This window comes from Varanus komodoensis, unplaced genomic scaffold (genome assembly GCF_004798865.1).
Source record: "Varanus komodoensis strain SLA01 unplaced genomic scaffold, ASM479886v1 scaffold16, whole genome shotgun sequence".
Lineage (NCBI taxonomy): Eukaryota > Metazoa > Chordata > Lepidosauria > Squamata > Varanidae > Varanus > Varanus komodoensis.
In genome coordinates this window covers 4,182,181-4,197,608 of record NW_025335468.1, presented here as the reverse complement: position 1 = coordinate 4,197,608, position 15,428 = coordinate 4,182,181, and the positions used below count along the sequence as shown (strand labels likewise).

The following is a 15,428-nucleotide window of genomic DNA, read 5'->3' as shown; positions in this document are numbered from 1 at the left end:
TGCAAAGAGTGGGAAAGAACGATGGGAACTGTATTTACCACCTCCCTGGAAGGTTAAACAGTCTGAGCAGGAGTCCGTCTCCAGGTGCCCGCAGAGCATTTTGATCCTGATGACACACAAGCTGCTTTTGTTCTTCTTGTGTATCTCTGCATTGGGTCGAAGTTCCTAGAGAGGTGTCAGGTAGCCTGGGGCTTCCGCATCTGTTCTGCCCAGGTTTCCTCCTCTGCATGTAGCAGTGTGTGTGTGTGTGTGTGTGTGTGTGTGTTGGGGTTTGGTGGTGTGGGGCCATAGCTCCCCACCACATGGCTAGCCAACCCAAGACACTGAAGGGCAGAGAAGGGGAGCAGAAACCTTTTCACCTCTTCTGACTGCTTGTCTCCTTTTTCTTTGTTGGCCCTTGCTGTGCACCCCCATCTGTGTTCCATCCATCCCCTTGCTCTCTCCCTTCCTATTAAATACCTCCCTCCCCCCCTCCCTCCCTCCCCTGCCTTGGTGTCACCATTGAGTGCCACTCACCAAGCATTTTGTAAACCCCACCAACAGAATTGTGTGCCAATTTAATGGATTGACATGGATAATGATGGATAAATGGGGCAATTTGTTGAAATATTGTTTGAACTGGATGAGAACTGAGAAATTAATTGGTGGTCACCCCTAATTTGCTGATGGCTTGTTTTCAGTTTGTCACTCTGTCTGATTTTGGTATGAATGTTGCCATGGTGTGTGTGTGTGTGTGTGTGAGAGGGGGGGGGGGAGAGATACATGACACGACAACCCATCATGGGTAACTAGCTACAGTGTGTTGTTGTGTCATCTGAACTCAAGACCAATTCCCACAGGATGGGTTTTTGAGTGGCAACAAGCTACCTTTGCAATCTATGGTTTGTTCTCCAAGTTGTTCAGCCTTCAAGGGATTGTTGTGTTGTCTGAACCTGCCAGAGCAATTTCATCATGGGATGCAAGGAATGACTAGCAAGCTTCTTAGCAAGAACAGGAATAAACCCTGCCGCACTATGTTTGTTTGCTTATAACTTACATAAACACTGTCCGCTACCTCAGTCTCGTGGTAGCGACTGCGTGGTCTTGCCACATTTTTTCCTGTGTGATGGTGTTTTTTGCTCAATGGTGTTTGCAATTTTTTCCTGTCTTTCACAGGTGCACAGGGACACTCTTTGTTTCAGCTGTCAAAGGGTGCGGGAAAGCAGAGTAGGTAATAGGTTGACAAGGCAAGTCTGCATATTGGCAAATTAGTCCACAGTTGCCAACGGGTCAGTTACTTCTTGGTTGGTTGAAAGCACTGGTCAAGAGGGAAATGTAGCAAAAGGCTGGTAATATTTTTCATTAGAAGTGTAGTGCTCTTACTGTTAATTGTCGAACTGAGACTTCTCCATTTCCTCCACTTTTTCAGTTCTTCCCCAAGTCTCCAGCCCTCCAGAAAGGGGAAATATTAGCTCCCTCCTGCTCTCTTTTGCATTCCCCGTCCATTTTGCTGCTGTTTTTCTGAGCACTCACTACTGTGTTACTGTGGTTCCCTGAAAATTCTAAATAACCCAGAAACAAAACTGGGGAATGCAGGTGAGGTACAGTGGAAAATATTGAAGAATCTGTTTAATTTGAAGTGATTTCAAAGAGAAATTAATTGGCTGACTCCTGTAAAATTTAAAAGAAATCCTAGTAATCATTTCTAAATTAAAAATATATGCAATTTTATGCAAATGTGTGCCATTTGGGCCTTATGCACCTAGTGACATGCCTTTTAACTTGAAGCTACTGAACCTGACAGGATAATCAAGCATGGAGTATATTCTGTGCTCCACTTGAGCATGGTCTGCCACAACAGTCTGGGATTTTAATTTTAACTAAGGCGCTCCTTTGCGATGACCTCTTGCCCTAAATAGTGTACCTGCAGCAGTCAGTGGGGCTTAACAGCAGTCATGAGAAGACAGACACAGCAGGGGGTTCAGAATGAATGCCTTGGATGCCATGGAAAGGTACATGAAGTGCAAGAAAGGTGTTTCAGAAATGGATCTTCGAGAGGGCCCTGTCGGAGGAGGTGGGAGTGCCTTGAGGAAGGAGGAGTGCAGCCGGAGCAAAGGAAAGGAATTGAGAATGTGAGTGTGAGAAAGGACGTGGGGTGTGTGGCAGGGACACCTGTGATGAGCAGGAGGAGGAGCACGGAGAAGTGGTGTGCTCAGGTCCACAGGCAGAGAGCCCTGAACTTGTAGGCTGACAGTGTCTTGATACAGCAGGGTGTGGGACAGGGAGCCAAGACAAAGCAAGCCATCACTGACAGAGGAGAGTCTTCCTCAACTTGGTGCCCTCCAGATGTGTTGGATTACATTTCCCATCCTCCCCAACAAATCTGGAGGGCACCAGGCTGAGAAGGGAGTGTGGGGAGGTGGCAAGCAGGGTAGGAGTAGGTTTTTCAGCAGGGGAGGTAAGCCAAATATCCGCAGATGAGGCACAACTCATCTCTGCTCATTTGCTCCCCTGCTAACATCTCTTAATCCTCCTCTGTCCCCTCAGGATTCCTACAGAAAGCAGGTTGTCATTGATGGAGAGACCTGTTTGTTAGACATCTTGGACACAGCCGGCCAAGAAGAGTACAGTGCCATGCGAGACCAGTACATGCGCACAGGAGAGGGCTTCCTTTGTGTCTTCGCCATTAACAACACCAAGTCCTTCGAAGACATTCATCAGTACAGGTCAGTAGAAATTTAAAACATGTCCATGGGAGGCTTCATGGAGCAGTCACTTTTTTTAAGAACAGGAAAGGCCTGGAGGAAGGGACCCTGCCACTGATTTTGCCTGGGTTAACCCTACCCAGGTGGCAGCTCACCCTGCCCCCATTGTCTAGCACCCTTTCACGAGGAGGAGCAGGAGGATGCGGTGGCAGCAGTGGCGGCTTTACCTGAGGATCCAGCTAAGCAGACAGCTCCTCTCAGTGACTGTGTGAAGCTCCAGCCAAGAGGATTGCTGGTTGACCTGGTGTGGGGAGCTCACTAAACGTATCATTTCTTTTAAAGGAGAGACAGCCTCTCCCGCTTCCTCCCAAATCAATGGAGCTGCATTGTTAAGAATCTTATGGTGCCAATTGCTTAAGAAGGAGGGTTGTGTGCTTCTTCAGGGAGAACTGGATGGGCTGATGGAGGCTTTGCTAGTAGTTTTACCATGATCACTCTCATGGTGTGCTTCACTACCCAGGCTGTCTTTAGAAGGCTTGAGTGCAGTGATCCAGTGAACAGACTTGCGGGAAATGATAAAGCATAAGTGTGAAGCTGAGCCTATTCTCTTTTCTTCTTTTCAGCTTGACAACTTGATAATAAGTGCATGGCCCCAGTTTGTGTTGGGACCAGTAAACACTGGGAGGAGAGGATTAAACCACCTCCCTCTTTGCCCCATTGCTTGCTGAAACTTTGTTTCTTTACAAAAAGAAAAGAAAAAAACAATTGTATATTGTCACACAGTGCATGATGCTTGCTTAAATTGTTTCGCGGTCAACGGGTTATCGCAAGCCAGCATTGGCAGTGCAGCACCGTTCTCTTTTTGGTGTTCTCCCTGTAGCTAGTGTTTCAGGGTTTGAAGGCTAAATGGGGACAGCCGTGATTGTGGCTTGCAGTGGCCTACTACATCATACGCAGGACAGCTTCTTGGCTACAGTCGCTTAATCTGTTCAGCTGGTGTCTTTCTTCTTCCTCTTCCCCAGTTTACTTGAGGTGGTTATGTACGAGTAGCTGGTTCGCTGGCAGTGAATTGATAAGTATCAAGAAAGGGCTTTCTGGATCTCCTGGGCAAGCCTCATAAAAATGAACAGACAGTGACAGATGTTCAGGTCTTTATGGAGCTGAAAATGCAGTGGGCAATGTTTGCTTTTTGGAGGGTTGCATGGCCCTCCCTGCCCTCACTGCATCATGAAATTTGCTGCCATTCAGATGTACCGCAGTAGGGGGAAAAATGAAAAATAGGACCACCTTAAAGGGCTGAATTGATGCTTTGCTGCCATACTTGGCAGCAGCAAAAAATTACAATTTTGCTTTATTTTAGGTGTGTATATTTTAATATCCAAAATCAATGTGCTCAAAGAGGACAGGGACCAACTTATGCATGAATTTCCTCCTCCCAGTGCCAGTTCTGCAGTGAAGGAATCATGAAAATTGGAAGCCATATGCATAAGTTTCCATGCAGAATACTACATGATTATGTTGCTTTAGGGGTGTGGCAGAAGGGAAAAGTTCCACGCTGCTTTTTTTGTAGGCAGTTCCCGAGTTACGAATGTCTGAGTTACAAATAGTCCATACTTAAGAACTGCCATAAGGCCTATTAATTTTAAAAAAATTACTGCAGAAATCATCACAATAGAGAGAGGAAGTGAAAAGGAAGAGAAAGGGTTGTCCTGCCCTACCCATCCGGAGAGAGAAATCTCTCTGGCAGTTCCTTGCTCCAAAGAGAAGACACGGATGCGAGTTTGGGTGGTGAGGGACTAGAGATATTCACAGTTTTTCCACTTTTATGGGGGTCCTGGGCCACTAACCCCTGTGAAAGGCTGGCTACATGTGATCTGACTTGCAAACAAATTTGACTTATATAAAGACAAATTTCCATTTTCTCAGGAATGAAACTCATCCATAATCCAGGGACTGCCTGTATTTCATATAGCCTGTTGCTATCTGGTAAAACATCTGAACAAGAGTGCAGGAAAGGTTAATTACACAAAGTTCTGTGATTTTTTTTTCCTAATTTGGTTTTTCCAACATTATTGTATGAGCAATTGGACTGAACCAGTGCAATGAAAATATAGTATTTAAAATGGGGTGGGAGCAGGGGAATTGTCAAGGTGGTGTGTACGATATATTTAGTCAAGAATGAATATGAATAACTCTTTCATTATAAATGCAACTCTGCTTTCTTTTGATGGTAGAAAATTCCCTGTCCTTTCATCAGAGAAATATGATTTGCATTTTCTGAAGTTTATTACTCAAAATGATGCAAGAAATTATGGGTGTGTCAGAGAGGGAGATTGAGACAGACGCACTTTAGTTCTAGCTTTCCTTGAAGAGACTCACTGGGAATCCCTGAGGTTAATGGAAAGTAATTGGCATGGACAAGCCCTCATGCATCTCTGTGTCCTCTTTGGTGTTTTCATCTTTTAAACTGGGAGCTGAGCTGCCCTCTGAGGGATAACAGAGCCCGGCTCTTTCCTGATGGATTCAAGGAAATATCTTGCACCTCGGTAGCAGTTCGGTGCCCTGGCGCTGTGGCACCGAACATAGTTTGTGCTCACGCTCTCAGCGTGGTTTGTTCTGCTCAGCACAGTGGGCCCTGTTCACCACACTGCAGCAGGAGTCCCCAGACTTTGATCTAGAAGAGTGTCTTGAGATGAAAAAAGAGGAATTCTTCTAGCTTCTACGAACATGAAGCAAGAGAGACTCTTTGTGCTGGGTGTAGGCAAGGCTCAGCAGATACTGTGCGAGTGCTGAAAATAACATGGAATGCAATTTGGAACGGCCTTCCTGAAGCCACCCTCCTGGCACCAAATTTGCTATCTTTTCAGTGCCAGGGTAAGACAACCCTCTTCTCAGATGCCTTTAAAGACCTCCCTGCTCATCCAGGGGCCCAAGGGGATTATCCCGGTGCCTTTTTCCTTTCATCTTGGCTAGGTATTTTTATTGTACTTGAATACTGTTTCAATTAATTAAAAAAACTTGCATACATTCTTTTATGTACACTATTTTCTTGTTTTTATATCATGTTGTGAACCACCCAGAAAACTTGGGCTACAGGCGGTATAGAAATGAAATAACATGAACTACTACTAGTGCTACTTATAACCGAGTACAGAATGATCTTCCTCAGAATGTCGGCTCGCCTTCTGTGTTCCTTTTCCATAAGCAAGAGCTTTATAGTTCTTACGGCTGCAAAACAATGCTTGAAATCATGTAGAACAGCCATCTGTAACCTGGTGTCCTCCTGCTGCTTTAGCCTATATCTCTTGTCATCTTGGCAAGGACTGAACCTGGCAGCTTATACATCAGAGCACACGCTTTACTGCTGAGCGGTTTCCCACTCACCCACCCCCTTTACTGTACATACAGAATCATGGAATTGTCAGGAATTGTCTGTGGCTTCTTAGCGGGGAGTGTCTGTTTCTTGAAAACAGCAAGGAATCTGGTGGCACATTAAAAATTGACACATGGAATGGCGCATGCATTTTCTAGTTTGGTTGTGCTGGCTGGGACTGATGAGAAGTGGAATATAACCAACCCTGGAGAGTTGCAGTTCCCCTGCTCACCTGTCTTCTGGCTTGCTTCATCCATTTGATAATGTTGCCTGGACGGTAGCCAGTGAATTGTATGTTGTCATACAATTATTAGTCTTCAGTGTGCCAGCAAATGTGAACACCATCAAGGAGTTTGTTGTTTCATGTTTGTAAAGTTAAAAAAAAGGTTGTCTGAAACCTTGGAAGCCAAGATTTGAGGAGCCCTGGACAGGGATTTGGCGCTTGGGTATACTGGGAGAACTTCTGTATCGGCTTCCTTTATGTGCCATAACTCCAGCTCCTCTTGTCTTCCAGACTGTCCTCTGCTGGTATATCTTTTTGTTCCCTTTTTGCATCATCCTTGTGGTTTTGACCTGCTGGGTGGGGTGCGAAAGTAATAGTCCTAATCCCTGAGTGTGTGTTTTGTGCGTGAGAGGGGTTAGATGAGGAGCTGTTTCATCTCTTCTGTGTTTCCACAACTCCTCACCCTTCTACCACTCCAGCACTTGCCCAAACATCCCCTGTTCTGGCTAAGAAAATATTGTGCTCAATTAAATTATGCACGGTGATTTCCCCTTGGGATACCAGGTTCTTCCAGCAGCAGCAAAACCAGCTTTTAACACTGAACAAACAGTGGTTAAATGTGATTGCTACAGTGGAAGAGTCAGTGTAATATAGTACCAGTGTGAACACAGTGTCTTTGTTAACTTACTACATGCTTTATTCTAAATACAGGAGTTGGATGTCTTTAGTTTGTGGCTTTTTGGCTGGTAGGGTGGACAAAATGAATCAGGAAAAGTTTAGTTTATATTTTTGATTAAAATTAAATTCCACTTCGTCCATCCGTCCGTCCGTCCGTCCTTCCTTCCTGAGGGAATGTATATGGTCTTTGCACCCATGAAAGTTTGAGGTTAACAATACAATCCTATAAATGTCTACTTAGAGATAAGTTCCATTGAGTTCAGTGTGGCTTACTCCCAGCCTCGTGTGTTTCGTTTTCCAAGTGTAGGAAAACAGGAAGATGCAAAAAATGAAATGCCCCAGGTTGATGGGTCAGAGCAGGGTTGCATACTATTTCATCGGAGAAAATGAAATTTCTAGAATTGGAAGGTAGAGTGTAAATGTTCATACTGGAGACAAGATCAGATTAGTTCACTTCTACAGCAAAGCCTCATTTATCTCAGCAGCCTCATTCAGATGTAATGCTGGCACCCATCAGAAATCTGTGGATTCGTTAACCCGTGAACTGTAGTAACATGCACTGCAAGCAAGCTTCTTCCTGTTTACATTAACAACTATTAAAAGCTGTGTTATCATGAGATTTAGTTGTAACTAGATTATTTTTGAATGAGGAAGACATTTGGTTTTTTATACTTTTTCATTAAAATGGATTCTTAATTTTAAAATATTAAAATTGCTTTCATTAAAACAGGTAAAAACAACAATAATGCTTTTTCACCCAGATGGCAAGGTGTATTATGGATGGTGACCCACCCTTTTCACTCAGTTGGGACAGAATGTCTCTAGACTTCTGTTCTGCTCTGTTTGTTATTAAACTTCTCTTCTGCTATATTGGCCCAAAGACCCTCTAGAGGGATTTTTGTCCTCTGTTCAGGCTCCTCAAAATAAGGGCCCCATAGAGCCAGCAGTGGCCTTTGACTAATATGCTTCACTTCTGCTTTCTCCTCTGAAGGGAGCAGATCAAAAGAGTGAAGGACTCTGACGATGTGCCCATGGTGTTGGTGGGGAACAAGTGTGACCTTCCAGCCCGAACTGTGGAAACGCGGCAAGCCCAGGAGCTGGCTCGGAGCTATGGGATTCCCTACATAGAGACATCTGCCAAAACTAGACAGGTAGGTAGGCAGTAGGTCTGAACGAAAGTCCCCGCCAAAACCCCCTTCCCCCCACTTCAGAACTGAGAAGAATCCAGTCTGTTCTCCCATGAAAATGGAATCATGGCGCCTGTTTGGCACCCGTGTGCATCAGTGTGGCTCTGGACACCGTTCTTGGTGGTCTCCAAGGTGCCCTACCTCCCACTTCTTTAAGCATTTTCTTACTACCAGTTGGAATTGCTTCAAAGCAAAGTAATGTGTGCATGCCGGTGAGTATACAAAGTAAAGTCTGTCTCTGTTGAAACTGTTTTCTGTTCACCCTAAAAACTGTGGGCTCAGAGGAGCTGTTTAGTGTGTTGGGGTTCAGATCTCACCAGTCTTTGGTGCAGGATGCCTGTCCTCTGCCCCACCTCCCAAGGCAGCTTGCCTCCCTTGGTTCTGCAAAAGAACAGCTGTTGAGCTTACCTTTCCCTTTTGTGCAGGGCTACTGTTGCTGCGGCCAGTGGTCGAACTGGCACATTGCCCCGCTGAGCAAACTGCATACATTCGCTGTCAGGCTACCAATGCTCTCCTTGCTAATCGTATCTGCTAATGGTCCTTGAGTGTGAGGGAACAGAAGCAATCACAGGAATTGGTGTGGGCCTGGAATGGAGTGAGCAGTGGGTAGATGTTTGGGATGTCAGCTCCCAGAAGCCTCAGACAGCATGGCCAATGCTCGGGAATGATGGGAGTTGAAGTCCGGCATTATGTGGAGGCCTACCCTCTCTTTATCCCTGACCTAGAATGCACTTGGCTTTCTCCCTGTGCTCTTGGGCACATTAAGAACACAGTGCAGTTATTTGTGTGAGGAAAAGAGCGTGTGAGCCAGTTCACTGCAAAAGGATCCTGTGTATGTCTTTTGGATCTTTTAATTTGAGCTACACATCTTTACAAAGCCTTTTAATTCACACTGAAATGTACAGTTACTTCGTTTCCACACTGTATTAGCTATGTTCACACATTGAGAACTGGCAACACTGGGTAAGATATTATTAGCAACCTTTTAAAATGGCTGCTTTGATGTTTCCTTTCTGTGTGTGGTCTTTCTTCATGATGCATTGCTGCTCTCTTCCAGGGGGTTGAAGATGCCTTCTATACTTTAGTGCGGGAGATACGGCAGCATAAATTACGCAAATTGAATCCTCCAGATGAAAGTGGCCCAGGCTGCATGAATTGTAAATGTGTAATATCATGACCAAGGTAAGGAACTGGGGGAATTGTCTCCCTCCCTCTCTCAATATTGTGCACATCAGCCAAGTACCTGCACATTTTCTTCTGCCTTCTGAATGGGAACCAGGCCAGGGGCAGTTAGAATGAAAAGCAAATAAGCTCTATTTCTTATTTATTTTTCCTAGTGAGTATTTTTCCTTAGCTACTCACCTTTATGAATTTGATGTCCTTCAGACATTTTGGAGGACAGGATGGAGCTTGTCAAATGTGGACTGCAAGTTGTGTAATTCTAAAGCAACTGAACAAGTCAGGAATCTTGGGTGTAGACTGTCAAGAATGGACATGATGATACTCACTTTTATATATACTGTTGATTAGAAGCAGTGACTGGGTTCATACAGCACAATAACCCACATTCAAGGGTTGAGTGTGTTTTTTATTCAAATGTGTGTTGTTGAAATGTGGGGTAACGTGTTGTCTGAACCCAACTGCTCTAACAGGCCATGGTTTGATAACCACAAATAAGCCACAATTCACAATCCAACAACAAGGGTTTTTTCATGCTTTGTTTATGATTAAACCATGGTCTGTTAGTGCACCTGGGTTCAGACAGCATAGAAACAGCGCGAGTCAGAAGGGGTCTTCTGAGCCATCTAGTCTGACCTCCGGCTCCAGCCGGCTCCACTCATGACATGTCTGCCTTGATAACCTACATTTCAGCAGCACCCCAAGCTCAACACGCGAGTCTGGGTTATCAGATTGTCTAAACCCAGCCAGTTTCTTTTGTCTGTTTCAACCTTTTAAGCTCTATTGCTTTCTTCGCCTTGATTTTCCTCTCCTCCTCCAGATTGGCAGCCTCTGAATGATGCTTCCTGTTGCTGCTCGCATGGAGGGCTTTCAGGGATTTTTTGAATAGTGGGGATGCTGATGTCATCTGCTACCACTCAGATTTCCCTTTCCATTCTGAGCTTAGCTTCAGTACTCTTGGTAGCTTGGGGTCGAAGTGGGGATGAAGTTTCTCAGCAAGGATGTATAATTGTGGGCAATTATCTCTGTTGCAATGCTCAAATATTTTGGAGTGTATGGGGATATTAGCTTTATAAAAACAAGCCCCTAGAAGATGAAAGCTGCTGGAGTGGGTATGGATCAATGCAGCTGCCTGCAATTTAGTTGCTTCTTGGCAGCATGGCTGTAGCGAGCATCTTGCATTGCAGAAGGTTCCTCTACCACTGCTCATTTTAGGTGATGTTGGCACCGTTAGATTTGACGGTAACGTGCCTCCTTCGTAGGAAGGCTCATGAAGTTCATGTCTGCATCAGTGACGAGACCACGTTTGTCCTGAACTGAGTGAGAGCCGGGCAAGCTGCACCTCAGTGGTCTGCAGCCCTGTCAGAGCTTCAGAACCGGGCAGTGTTCAGAACTCAAGTGTTTGATATTCACATTCCAGTGAAAGATGACTGGAATGCAGACTGAAGATGCATTGCCGTGATCTTCCGAAACGCCGTGTTACTCGTAACGCTTGTTCCCCCTCAAGTGTTTGGAGCAGGTGGGAGAGGCACGCAGGGGAAGGCTCATTCTCTGCCCTTAAGATTGCACTCCTGCCTGCACTTCTCTTGGGGCTAAGCCTCAGTGAACTTTGTGAAGGTTACTTTTGAGCAGACATGTGCTGTAAAACACCTATAGCCCTTGGATATATAGGTGCGTAATAGGAAACCTCACGTAATCTGCCACATCCCTTTACTGAGATCCCCCTGCCTTGGCCATCCTGGTGGTTTGGAATAAAGCAAAGCAAAGCAAGACCAGCCAGACTGGTTGGTTTTTTAAAATCTAGATAACTTTGGGGTGATTATTTTTTTGCACATCTTCTGCCATCTCCTGTGCTTTCAAAAAAAAAAAAAAAAAAGAGAGAGAGAGAGAGAAGGCACAGCTTGCAGTAGAGGTTAACATGGAAATTAAGCATTAGGAGTGGGTGGGAGGTGGGGCAGGGGGAGAAAGGCAGCCTCGGATATTGAAATGAGCCATGCCCCATAACAAAGGTTCATGCTATCAGGATCATCAGAAGAAAGTTTTTTGTCTGGAGAAGATCTCTTTCCTGGTCAGAGATGCAGCCTTTTGATTCTGTGCGTGAGTACTAAGGCCAGTAGATAGGACGAAAACCTTTAAAATGTGATTTAGTGGCTTTCCTGCACAGTCTAGAGAGAAACTGTAGTAGCTGAGTAAGAAGTAGAGCTTTCCCCTCCTCCTTTTCTTCTGGAAATAGCATTTGCAATAGCAAAAAGAGGGAGAGGGATTGAGAGGGAGAGAACCACACTTGACTCCACCCAAATAATCACAACCGAGGAGTGAGTGGATGGCAAGAAAGATCTCCCAGCAGGCCCAATTCTTGAGCTGCTCCTAGGGCAGCTATTGTTGTGGGGGGGGGGGGTCCAGATGTGCAAATAATCCAGCTGTCTGAGAGTATTTCCTCTGGCCAGGGATATGAGTTTGGGTGGGTGGGTGGTCATTTCCTGTTCTTTTGCTGCTGAAAGCACACGGATGACTCTTGAATGCTCCGTAAGCTATGTGCCCTGAGAGAGATGCTCCTGCCAAGGGCTGTGAGGAGGAGCAAGCCCCGCATTCGCCAAGCCTGCGTTCATTCTAACATCCCCTGCACTGCCCACACTGTGTATGGAGTGCACTGCTCTGGCCCTCCTGAACGTACTTTCTTGCTGGAAAGCTGCCTGTGAGGAGAGCATAACTTGGCAATTGGGTTGTGGGTGTGGTCCTGGCTCCCTTTTGCGCAGCAGGAAATGGGAGCTTGTTTCTCCTTGATTATCTGCAGTACAAGCTTTATGCTGGACAGCATCTTTCTGTCCCCATGAGACTTGGAGAATTATTCAACCAGAGGTAAGGTCACAGGAAGTGTGGTGGGTAGTCAAAGGGAGATGGAGCCAGAGAAGCGTCAGCATTATTCACAACAATAGTTTTCCAACCTAGTTTTCTAAATATATGCATTATTTTATATAGGAAAGGTTCACCACCTTACCACGCTCCTGTGGTGTTACCTGTCAGGCTTGGTTGAGCTTAGTTACACTGCCAGCTGGAGAGAACGTCACTGGATGCCTTCGCTCCCTATCAGTAGAGCTGTGGGCTGTCCCTAGCTTAAAATCTGTAAGAAGCCCTTGGCAGTGGTCAGCAGGACATCTAGGACATGGCTGTGATGCCCAGCTCTGTTTCCTCTCACATCTCAGGAGAGGCTGTGCATGTTCTGAACTGGAGACAGCCATGGAGTGAATGAGCACTAATAAATGGAAACCAAATAAGGGAGAGCTCCTGGGGTGAATGGGTCCAAGGTTCAGGAACTGGGTTCTTCACCAAGGTTTTTTCACATCCAAGATGGTGTTCTAAAGGAACGGGCCCTGAGTTTGAAGGTGCCCCTGGATCCATGTGTTACTGGAGGTCCAGGGGACCTCAGTGGCCTGGAATACCCATTAGCACCTTCCGCTGGGGCATCAGCTGTGTCCATTCCTGGATCGGAACAGCCAGCCACTGTGGTTCATGCACTGGCCACGGCACAGTCAGAATACCGCGTGCGCGCTCTGCTGGGCTGCGTTGCAGCAGTACAGAATGCAGCCGTCTGGGTGCTCATTGCGACCCTCAGCCATGTTTGTGCCACATCTCTGTTGACAGCACTGCACTGACTGCCTGTTCTCTACCAAGCCGTGTTTATGTTCCAAAATAAACTTGGGGCCAGAACACCTAGCAGATTGCCTTCCCCTATGTACACCCAGCCAGGGAAGGTTTGCTGGTCATTCTGTGACCAAGGGAATCTCATGTGACAAGACTTTTCCATCCTCTGGAAGCTCCTCCCTAATGTGGTTTAGGAAGCACAAAATGATGTGTTTAAATGTCTCCTGAAAATATACCTGTTTCCACAAGTTTTCCTTGAATTGTAACTGATACAGAACTGCTGCTTCATTTGACTGCACTTCTGCAAGTGTGATGAACCAATAAAAACAACATTTTCAAAAGTGCAATTTCCAGGGACTGACTCCAGCTGCATTTTTGGGTTGTGGAAAAAAATTGAAAAGAAAAGCCAAGGAATGAGTGATGCTCTTCCAAGATGCTGTTTTAGCATTGATGGAAGGGCAGTCACCAGTGGGATGATAAAAACGAGCTGCAGGTTTCCCCCTTCTTGTTGAGTGGCCCTGCAGCCATTCCCAACAAGCCACAATAAAATTGCCCCGTCACGTTAAGGACAGCGCCACAACAGCTCCTAGACACGCCATGCGTTCTCAGGGTGTCTCGTTCATGAAAAATAGGACAGCTTGCAGGAACTGTGCTGAAATCAGCCGACACGAGAATCTGTCATTGCTGTTTACGTATTGTGGGTTGTTGTGTCATCTGAATTGGGTCAAAGAGTGGATAGGTGTGGCTAAATGACAGAAAATAGAGTCAGGCCTGTTGTTTTCTGTGGTGGCGGAGGAGGAGTTCCTGCAATGCTGTCATTGCTTGCATATCCTTAAGTCTTGTTGCTGCACTCAGCAGCCGCTGCCAAATGCCACAAGTTGTTCCTTCTACCTGTCACAGGCTGCTTTCCCAGCGGAGACAGTCTGCCGGTTCACCTGTAAATGCCTGCGTGGCAAGGCATCGCATGGTGCACTTAGATGTATGACTAAGGCTTTATGTTTGGCTTGGGTAGTCGACAGCAAATGCGAATAATTCAGACATCTGCTCACAAGAAAGCCATTGCTGTTATAGTGCTGCCCAAACAGCTAGGGAGGTGTTGCATTTATAGCTGGTCTTTCTTCGTGGAACTTAATCTCACATAGGAGATGCTTCCAGGTGGAAGCTCCTAGCAGTACCATTCAGAAGGCATTCTGCAGCTATTCCGTGTGTTCTTCCTTAACAAATGGGGGTAGGGGGAGAGACTGAAGCTGCAGAAAGAAAACATGGGAGGGGGATGAGTGCAATATGAGAGTGGGGGGGCATAAAGAGATGCTGACTGGAACCCCTGTAAAATTCAGTGGAGGCAGGTGATTGCACTATAAAAACCTTCTCTGTGAAGGACTGAAACAGAGAAAAGGAAAAGTGGAGGCAAGTATCAGAAAGGGCTGCCTTTAAAAAATGGTTGCTACTCCAAAATACATTTTGCACTGTGTGGCTTGCCTTTGCTGCTAAGTAGTAGATTTTTTTTAATGGCTTCATAAACGTGCGGCTCTGCTTGTGAAGGGCCAGCTGTAACAGGCCAGATTGCTCCTGCTTTTAACTTTAACCACTTGCCACACAAGGGTGGCTGCTGCTGTGCTCTGACGCCTCAGGAGCTCCACACCCCCACTAGCCAAGCCAGTCAGTGCCTGCGCAGGAGCAGGTTGAAGCAAAGCCTGGCATCTGCCTATCTTCCCTCCAAAGCAAGGCGTCCCTCCTATGGATCCTCCATCCAGGGGCGTTTTCTTTGTAGCTCATGAAGTGTTACAGGGTTTATTTGCAGTTCCCCAAAATCTCTCATGTATCAGGAAACTTGCCTTGTTTGGTTTTTTTACAGGAGCTGTCCTAATCCCTGCCTTCTCTGTTCCCAGCTCACCAGACTGTGACTTGGAGGGGTTTCCACTATGTGTAGCACGGCGATGGAGGTGACATGAAAGAAGAATCAAATGGATTCAAAGAAGGGGACAGACAAGATGGTGTCTGCAGGCCCCAAGAGCTCTGCATGGACTGTCTCAAAACTTTACCAAGGCCTGCAATGAACTCATTTTATTTTTTTAAATATCCCTTCCCTTCTCTTTTGCCTCCTCCCCATCCCAGCAACTTGTACAAAGCCACAGATTGAATCACAGTAAATTATTATATGATGGTCTTGACACTGGTTCCTGCATCGCTGTTCCTGGCCCAGAGAACTGACTAGCGTTGCCTTTCTTCTGGAGCAGGCACTGGCGGAGGGGAGGGCAGGGCAGGGGAGGGGAGGCAAGGCCCAGGCCCAGCAAGGAGGCGGGTTGTTGCTTCAGTCTTGTCTGAGCTCCATTTCTCAGGGGACAAAGGCTGGTTTGATCTGTGGCTGGGCCTGGCATTTTATAAGGAGCAGATATGCAATTTGGGGGTTGAAAGGCTGTGTCTCCAAAAGAAGGCTAGCAGTCGTCTGGGGAAGATGAAGC

General features: G+C 46.1%; 1 protein-coding gene across 4 annotated transcripts in view; it reads left to right on the top strand.

Moving 5' to 3' along the window:
* HRAS (HRas proto-oncogene, GTPase) overlaps positions 1 to 15,137 on the top strand; it is a 70,191-nt gene extending 55,054 nt beyond the window's left edge. For 2 of the 4 annotated variants that reach the window (XM_044425882.1, XM_044425881.1), the window contains 4 exons: positions 2,527 to 2,705; positions 7,950 to 8,109; positions 9,203 to 9,327; positions 14,856 to 15,137. In XM_044425882.1, the coding sequence (XP_044281817.1) occupies positions 2,527 to 2,705; positions 7,950 to 8,109; positions 9,203 to 9,322 (459 nt within the window). In that variant the 3' untranslated portion in view covers positions 9,323 to 9,327; positions 14,856 to 15,137. Of the gene's footprint in view, positions 1 to 1,501; positions 2,112 to 2,526; positions 2,706 to 7,949; positions 8,110 to 9,202; positions 9,328 to 14,821 lie in introns of those variants that run through there. The other 2 variants (XM_044425879.1, XM_044425878.1) reach the window with 2 other exon arrangements.
* Positions 15,138 to 15,428: the final 291 nt, after the last annotated feature.